This window comes from Miniopterus natalensis, chromosome 4 (assembly GCF_054644295.1).
Source record: "Miniopterus natalensis isolate mMinNat1 chromosome 4, mMinNat1.hap1, whole genome shotgun sequence".
Lineage (NCBI taxonomy): Eukaryota > Metazoa > Chordata > Mammalia > Chiroptera > Miniopteridae > Miniopterus > Miniopterus natalensis.
Window position 1 is genome coordinate 67891143 of NC_142084.1, and position 9407 is coordinate 67900549.

The 9407-nt window shown below is 52.5% G+C and overlaps 1 protein-coding gene across 1 annotated transcript; it reads right to left on the reverse strand.

Moving 5' to 3' along the window:
• Nucleotides 1-673: 673 nt before the first annotated feature.
• On the reverse strand, nt 674-5720 carry EPOR (erythropoietin receptor). The gene is made up of 8 exons (XM_016207829.2): nt 5511-5720; nt 4561-4696; nt 4058-4236; nt 3823-3980; nt 3241-3394; nt 3070-3157; nt 1726-1813; nt 674-1632 (listed from the first exon to the last, which is right to left on the reverse strand). Exons 1-8 carry the CDS (start codon nt 5623-5625, stop codon nt 1027-1029), a joined length of 1524 nt encoding a protein of 507 aa, XP_016063315.1. The 5' UTR covers nt 5626-5720; the 3' UTR covers nt 674-1026.
• Between the last annotated feature and the right edge of the window lie 3687 nt (nt 5721-9407).

Sequence of the window (9407 nt, forward strand, 5' to 3'; positions counted from 1 at the left end):
TGATTTCTGGTCAGGGCAAATACCCAGGTTGCAGGTTCCATCCTTGGTGGGGTATATGCAGGAGGCAACTGATCGATGTTTCTCTCTCATATTGATGTTCCTCTCTCTCTTTCTCCTTCTCCCTTCCTCTCTAGAATCAATGAAAATCATATCATTGGTAAGGATTAAAAGATAATAATAATAAAAAGTGGTTAAACTTGAACTCCCATAGAGCCACTTGATGACATTTGGTGTCATCAGAATGGGGCCTGATATAGAATAAAGACCTGTGAATTAATGTTGTTACTGTTATTATTAGTTGCAGAGGCCCATTAAACAGCTTTCCTCTCCCTGGGTGCCCAGCTAAACTACATTTTCGAGCCACCCTTGGTTCTACCTGGGGTCACGTCACCATTTCTGGCCAGTGGAATTTGTGAAGAGATAGAGCCCACTTCTAGGCTAGATCCCTAAAATGGCCCACAGAATCTTTTCTGTCCCTTTACTTGCTGGCTGGATGCAGAGGATCTACCTAAAGACCCCAGGTGGCCTTGGAGGATGGTGAAGCTATAGACCGGAAGAGTCTGGGCTTCTGACTCATCGTAGAGATGGCTGCCCACCTGTTTGAATTGCAATATGAGAGAAACTACTAATTGTGTTAAGCCACTCAGATTTAGAAGTTGTTTGTTATGGCAGCTAGTGTAACAGAGTGGTTAATTCATTTTATTATGATTATTATTCAGATTTCCAGATCCTGAATTTCAGACTGAGTTCACAGCCTTTTATACTGCTCCCTCTACGGTGTGAGCCATAGGAGCAGAAATATATATATATACACATAATATATATACACACACACCAAAAAACAAAAGAAACCCTATACATTTAAAAATACTGCAATGTTATGACTTCCTGAGTAGGATGGATTAGGCACATAGCCAAAGTCAGAAATAGCCTAGGCACACAGCCTAGTCCTGAGAGAGGCCTCACTAACCCTGCCAAATAGGCCTTGGGGTCATGCTGGGTCCCAAGAATCTGAGGACTAGAGTCCTAGGAGCAGGCCACACAGCTGGGAGGTGAAGGCTCAGGGGCTGGGACAAGACTATTCTCATAGGGGTTGGAATAGGAGCCATTGGATGAGCCTCCCTTGGCTCCCTGGGAGCCCCCTGAGCTGTAGTCAGTTGAGATTCCAGAGTCTGACACCACGAGGTACAGGTACTTAAGGTGGGGTGGAGTGGGGGGCAGCTCAGGGGGCAGTGCCCTTGGGCACAAGAGCTGGGAGCTGGGGTCCAGGATGGTATACTCAAAGCTGGCAGCTGAAGCCCCCTCTGGCTTCAGGGCCAAAACAGATGAGCACGAGGATGCTTCTGAGCCTTCATCCATGGCTGCTACGTCCAAATCACCACCATGCCGCGGGGAGTCCTCGCTGGGTGGGCTCCGGGGCAGCAACCATTTGTCCAGCACCAGGTAGGTGTCTTGGGCATGCTCACTGCCCACTGGCTCCAGCAGGGGCCCCTCGTCATCTGTCCCTGGCTCCACTGCTTGTGTCACCCCCCAACAGCGTTCAGAGAGGACTTCCAGGGGGATGGGTGTGTCCTCTGCGAAGGGGGTACAGGGGTTCCACCACAGACAGCCGTCGTTTTGATACAGCCACAGCTGGGGAAACAGTACCAGCTGGCTCAGAGACCTGGGGTTTGGCCACAGGAGCAGGGAAGCTGCAGGCCCTGAGGGGACAACCAGGCTACCTACCTGGAAGTTACCTTTGTGGGTGGTGAAAAGACCCTCAAACTCACTCTCGGGGCTTGGGATGCCTGGCCAGATCTTCTGCTTCAGAGCCCTGGTGAAACCAAAAGAAACAAGTACATGGGCATGTGTCACTGAACACACCTATATCACTTCTGTATCCAGTCAGTGACACAGATACTCCTAGCCCTTGGTGGTCATGATGAAGATAGACGGAGTGCATAGGGGAACAGGGGCTTTGGCTGGAGCATCTGTAGGGCCCTACAGGAGGACAACTGAAACAGTTTTGAAGGATGTATAGGAGTTCAATACACACTGCCTCATGCCCCTCTAAACCCGGCCCAGGCTTGCCTGGAGGTCCATTATGTCACTTCTCTCACTCCTTTCAATGGTTGCCCAGTGCATTCAGAATAAAATCCAGTCTCCTCCCCACAGCCCTGCAGGCAACCCTGCAAATTTTCACCCGTTACTTCATTCACCTCATCATCCACCACTCCCTCTTCACACTCTCTGCTCTAGCCACAGAGCTCTTCTTGCAGCTGCTTCAGTGTTCCAAGCTCATTCCCACCTCAGAGACTGCACAATTGTTGTTTCTTCTTGTTTTTCATGGCTGCTTCCCTCGAACCTTCAGATTTCCACGATGTCACCTCCCAGAGATCTTCCCTAACCATGCTGTCATGTCCCCATATTCCATTCATTTCTGTCATATCACTCATCACAATTTATAATCAAGTATCTGTTGGTTCCCTTGTTTGTTGTCTGACTCAACTATGAGATCCACAAGGTCAGGGACATATTTGGCTTGTTCTCCACTTTCTTCCCTCTTCCGAACACATAGTTGACACTCAATATATATTTTCTAACCAAATAAATGAACAGAGCCTTTAAAGACGACTAGGAGATTGCTGAGGGGACAAGGCAGAAAAAACACTCCAGGCAGAAGGAACAGCATGTACGAAAGCTTGGCGGTGTGAAACCACATGGTATGTGCTTAGAATTACAAAAACCTCAGGTGGGATGGTCAAATCATAAAGCATCTGAAGAGCTTAACAACGGGGATGGGAACACACTCTGGGGCTTAAATCTTTCCATTAAGCCCATCTCGTTGACTTTACAAAAGTTGATGAAATCGGAAAAAGGAACTTGCAAAGGACTCTAAAAAGGGAAAACCAGATGACTGTCACCCAGAGCAGAATGTTTTAACTAAGTCTGGGGTCTGGTCTGCTTTGCATCCCAGCCCTGCCACGGACTCCTGACTGTGACCTTGGGCAAGTTCCCGCCTCTCTGATGCTAGGTTTCCACAAGGAAATGGGAAGGGGCCTGGACCAGGTGTCCGAATGAAGTGCTCACCGGCGGTGGGAGAGGAGAGCGAGCACGGCCAGCAGCAGCAGGATGAGCACGAGGATGAGGGAGAGCGTCAGGATGAGCGGGTCCAGGTCTGGAGAACCAGGGATAGGTCAAGGCAGCGGGCTCGCCCCACGTCAGCTCCAGCCCCTCCTCCACCCCTACTTAGGGCCTCACCGCTGGCTGTGAGCAGCGACGCGGGCTCGGACCACGCACTCCAGAAGCCGTCGAAGCTCGGCTCCGCCATACGCGCGCGCACCTTGAAGGTGTAGCGCGTCCCGCGCCGCAGGTTGCTCAGCACGCACTCGGTGCGGCCGTCCAGGATCTCCACCTGCGGGCGGGGCCTGGGTGAGAAGCGTGGCCAATACGAGCCGAGCGCACGGACCCAGGCGTGTGGGGCGGGGCGACCAGGGAACCCGGGGACCTCTCCTACCCCGCAAGGAGAGTAGGAGGCGGGGCCCAGGCAGGTTCGGGACCAATCAGGATGGGGCCCCGGGTAAACGGCGGGGCCAGAGCGCGGAGGGGGCGGGGCCCTGAAGGTGGTCTAAGATTAGGGACTAAGATTCAGGCGCGCGGGGGAGGCTGCGAGAAAGGCGCCTTCTCCGCCGGCGTGGAGCTGTCTTGGGCGCCAGGACTAAGGGAACTCGGGCGTCGGGGGAGGACCTGGAGGGGCGGGGCCGTGGCGACCGTCTCGGCGGCACTTAGAGGGGCTGGACCTTTGGGAGAGACTTGGGGCCGGGCAGTAGGGGCGGGCCTCACCTTCTGCGTGCCCCCTGAGGCGCTGCCTGCGGAGATGTTCACCTCGTAGCGGATGAGGCTCGCCATGGGGGCCCCAGGAGGTGGGAGCCATCGTAGTACCACGTGGCCGCCCTCGTCCGCCCGCCGCGCTTCTAGCCCCGCAGGGGGGTCCAGGAGCACTATGCAGAAGGGTAGCTCAAGTGGGCGGAGACGGAGACCCCCCTCCCAACCACTGCCCCATTGCCGGGGAACTTACCCACTTCGTTGATCTGGATGACTCGGCTGTAGCGTGGAGCACCGGACGAGGCCGCTGTGACCCGCAGTTCTAAGGGTACGAAACTCGACGTGTCCGCCGTCGGCAGCGAGCACCAGAAGCGCACAGCTCCGCGGGCCGCGGGCGCCTGGTGCAGGCGGCACGGCTTCCACTGCTCACCCCTGTTTGAGGAGTGACCGGGGAGGGAAGGGAGCAGGTTGGGAGGTATTGACAGGACCATGGGTTCACTTTGGTCACTACCAGGAGGGGGCGTCCCAGACCCACCTACGCGACACCTTGGACCTGACTTAGAGGTTGTCCCAGCCCCGAGTTCGGAGTCGCGCTCCACCGGCGATCACCGGAGTGTTCCAGTCCGGGCCACTAGGGGATGTGTCATCCCGGACACCGCGGGCTTCCCACCAGCAGGGGAGGTGCCAACCAGCCCCGGCCCGGCCCGACCGCCTCCTCCACCCTTGGGGGCGTTGCGCCCGCCCCGTCGGACTTACTCGAGCTGGTAGGAGAAGCTGTAGTTGTGGAGGCTGACCCCGGCGCTCGCCGCTTCCTCCCAGAAGCACACCAAGTCCTCCAACCGCTCGGTGAAGCACAGAAGCTCTTTGGGCCCGTGGGCCGCCAGCAGGGCCGCTGTGGGCCGAGGGAGGGGCGCAAGGGAAGGGGTCAGGCAAGCCGAGCCCTGTTTTAGGACCACAGCGCCCTCCCCCTTTTTCCCGTCGCCTGTGCGGCCCGATAAGACAAGCGCCCCACCCAGCTCTCTACCCCAGCGGGGCCCCAAAGGGGTACGCAGAGGTGGTGCCTCCGGAATCCCCAGGCTCACGTTACTTGCCTCTCTGTTGCCCCACACATACCCGTCCATCCCGCAGCCAGCTGAACTGAGCGCAGCGTTCAAGCCCTCAGTCTCCCGCTGCCCAGCCCGGCGCGGCCCAGGACAGCCGAGCCGGTGGGTGTGTGTGGAGGAGGCGGGGCCCCCTATCTGACCTGGCAGGCTCCGGGCCTCCCGATAGCGCCAACCGTGTCCCCCGCCCCCTCCCTCAACCCAGCCTTGCAAGGGATCTGGTGCCCGCACCCAAACCGTGTTTACAGTGGCCTGCGGCCGGCCCCTGGGGCTGGGACCCGGGCTTTTTCCTGTCTCCCTCACTGGAGGGCCCGCTAGCCCTCTCCCCTCAGGGACTCCCGACCCCGGAGCCCAGGCCCAGCACCACTCCTGCCCCATTAGGATGTAGCATGTCCCAGGCTCCCTGAAAAGATAAAACAGGAACCTTACGTTTCTTTCCAGCATTCCCCCCAGAACCCGGTCTGGGGACTTGGACCCGGCATGCCCCACCAGGACCCACCCTAGGGGTTCAGACACCAGCTTGGTCCCCAGGCTGGAAGGTCAGGCCCCAGCATTGCCCTCCAGGACCCAGTGTGGGGGTCCACACACAGCTCCATCCTTCCTTACCTTTGCTTTCAAACTTGGGGCCAGGGAAGTTAGGAGGGGGAGCCAAGGCGGCCCCAGTGAGCAGAAGCCAGAGGGAGCCGACTCTAGGCCAGAGGGGCGCCGCGAGGGGACCCATGATGCAGCCCCCTCCACGGGGGGCCCAGAGCGCCTGCCCCACACTTCCTTCACCCCTGGCACAGTCCACAGCTGGGTCAGCAGCTGCCTCCGCCGGACGCAGCTGACCAGGCCCTTCCCGGCCAGGCGCCTCCAAGTGGCAGCTTCCCCGAGGGGGCGGGACCAGCAGGGAGCCTGGACTGATAAGCGGAGGCGGCAGCCCTGCGGCCCCGCAGGACCAGGCAGGAGCCCTCTCAGCGCCGCCGCGCAGGGCGGGAGCCCCTCCTGTTTCTGCGTCAGAAACACTTTCTTGCTGTGTGACCCTGGACAGGTGACCTACTTTATTTGAGCCTCAGCCTTTTCATGTGTAAAAATTACACATGTTTGCATATAGCAAACATTCCAAAAATGCAAGCTATTGATATTATCATATTAATCAACATCTCTTCCCAGTCTGGGTAGGAATAAATAATAATCATAATAGTGACTAGCTCTGGAGTGTTTGCACAGTGCTAGGCAGTGCTGCCAGACAGTACGTTTGATATGATTCTGTATTTGTAAAATTACATATAGTCTGAAGTGTGAGATTTTGTGCTTTATTTTTTGGAAAAAAATTTACTGTTTATGTTTGCATGATCGGGATTTTATTTTACAAGGAGTGTGCAGTTCTTTTCATAGTGGGGAAAGTAATTACAGAACAAACCATAAAAGCTATTTGCTTGGGCTGAGCTTAGACTGGGGTAAACACAGAGGTACATGCCTCGGGAGGGGTGATACCTACCTGATTGCTCCTGCCAGCCCCAGATTAGACAAACGCTCCATTCCCTGGAGCACAGTGATTGGTTTGGGGTGGGCATGTAATCCAAATGCAATCAATGAGCTTCCATCCTGGGATTTTACCTGGCCTTACTGGGAAAGGGGGTGCCACTTTCTATTGGGCAACAAGGTGGACAGATGGAGTAGCCAGGAACATCTTTGCCTGGAGGGAAGAAATTGCCAGATGGTGAAGCTAACATGGGCTTTTGCACCTGCTGTTCCCTCTGCCTGGAAGGTTCTTCATCTTAATATCAGGTTTCACTCCTTCCCTTTTTTTTTCTTTGAATCCTCACCCAACGGTATTTTTCCCATTGCTTTTTCAGAGTGGAAGGGAGAGGGAGAGAGAGAAACATTGATGTGAGAGAGACACAATGACTGGTTGCCTCCCGCAGGCACCCCAATGGGGCCCGGGGATGGAACCTGCAACCAAGGTATGTACCCTTGGCCAAATTCCAACCGAGATGCTTCAGTCCTCCGGCTGACGCTCTAACCACTGAGCCAAACTGGCCAGGGCCACGCCTCCACTTTATTCAAGTCTCTGCCCTAGTGTCACCTTCTCAATGAAGCCCTTTCTGATCATCCTATTAAAACAGCAACCCTCCCATCCCACACTCCCCATTGCCCGTAAATGGCTTATTATATTTTGCATCCCCAGTGCTTAATATTACCTAATATGTATGATGTTTTGTTATTGACTAACTGTCCTCACTAGCCTGTTTTGCTCATTTTTGTGTTCCCAGCATATAGAATAGGTACTGGCACACAATAGGACCTCAAGAAATATTTGGGGGGGGGGAGAAACATTTGTGAAGTAAAGATTAGAGGAAAGCCCAGCTAAGAGATGTAAAGACACAGTTGAGCCCAGCCAGTGTGGCTCCGTGGTTGAGTGCCCACCTATGAACCAAGAGGTCATCATTCTATTCTGGTCAGGGCACATGCCTGGGTTGTGGGCTCAATCCCCAGTCGGGGACATGCAGGAGGCGGCCGATCAATCATTGATGTTTCTCTCTCTCCCTCTCCCTTCCTCTCTCTCAAATCAATAAAGATATATTTTTTTAAAAAAAGGGGGAGAGAGAAACATCAATGTGTTGATCAGTTACCTCCTGTACACACCCCAACCAGGAGATGGACCCCTGAACCTGGAGTAGAACCAGGAATCAAACCAGCAACCTTTTGGTGCAAGGTATGATGCTCAGCCAACTGAGCCACACCGGCCAAGGCTACCGGCGCACTTTCAAAAAACAGAAGTGATTCAGTGAGAATCCATCTCTCCCTCAGGAAATTGGCATTTGGATTGTGTGGGTGAGAGAGAAAGGCAGAAAGTGTAAACTGTGATCATGAGAGGCTAACTAGCCAGTTAAGTGCACGTGTTCTGGCACTTCGAACTCCAGCTGTGCCACTTACCACATCACTTTGGGTAAGCAGCTTAACCCTCCTTAGTCTCAGTTTTTCGTGTATACCATGGGTAAAATAATAGTGCCTACTCCATAGGGTTATTATGAGAACTAAATGAGATGAACAGAACCTGATACACAGTAAGCACTCAGTAAAGATAGCAATTATTTTATTTTTATTGAGATATAATTGATATATTACATTATATAGCAATTATTTGCTTAAGCTAGTTCAAGATAGTTATTTATATCCAATTAGTACTAAGGTCTTAATAATCATAGCAACCCCTCCTCCCAAAAAAGCCTGTAAAGTAGCATGTTGTGTACTGCAGTCTGTCTTTTAAGAGACCCTACATGATGCTTAGATTCTTCTATCTCCTCTTTTACCCCAGACAGGACCTGAGCACCCCCCATTATTGCTCCAAAGACAATGTTTAGAATCCTAGTAATTCCCCCCCCCCATTCACCAGAATTCTCCCTTCTCCTAGTAACAACACCCAAATGTAATTTCAATTTTTGTGCCCTCCCAGACTTCACTCCTATGTTTTGAACTTTCTCTGCCAGCTCAAAGGATGGGCACAGGGCCCAGGCCTAGTTAATTAGTATATTACATTCCTCTAAACAGTAGTTTAGAGGACAACATGATACAAGTTGTCCCAATGGGCATCTGCTGTGGGACTTTTGCTGGACCTGATGGGAGAAAGGGGTTTGTTCTCCTTGCATGGGAGGGTGGAGATGGTGGGATGTAAGCCTGGCACTACTCCCAGGAGGTGTGAGCCTGCCTTGGAGTGAGGCTATGTTACTTAAAATGTTCTTTTGGCTACTGTAACAGAGACCCAAATAATAGTGGTTTCAGTAAGGTAGACATTTATTTCTCTATTATGTAACAATCTAAGTAGCAGCAATACAATATGGCAGTTCCCTAGTCTCAGACAGCCATGCTCCTTTCAGTTTGTTGCTCAGTTATTTAGAGGGTGTGAACCGCCAGACCCAACACGATCCACTCCATGTTTTCATTCTAAACAGCAGGAGGCAGAAAAGGAGGAAGGGGGGGAACTACACCTCCCGTCTCTAGGGGCATTTGCCCACATCCTTTCCCTTTATATCTCATTAGCCAGGACTTAGTCACATGACCACATTTTGCTACAAAGGAGACTGGAAATGCAGTTTTTACTCTGGGTGACCAAGTAAAAATCACTGGTTCTACCACCATAGAAGGTGATTGGATTTGAGAGTACAATACACAGTCTCATTCTTAGAGCAAAATTAGAGCCAAGAGATAGCAACAAAATCCTGATGACATCTTTTCAGTCCCTGGATCCAACTGTACCTTAAGTGGACCCATTAAACTTTTTAATTACACAAGCCATTAATTTCCTTTTATGCACATGCCTATTTGAATTGGATTTTTTGTCCACTTGACACTTAAAGAATCTTGGTTAATTCAGTGAAATATAAAGTCCCTAGTTATTGTCCAGCAGAGTAGAGTTCATAAGTGGGCACATTATTATTGTTGTTATCACTCTGCTGTATGGCCCTACAGCTCACTCCATCTCTGCCTTCTCTACCTGTTTCTTCTTCCTACCCCAGCACT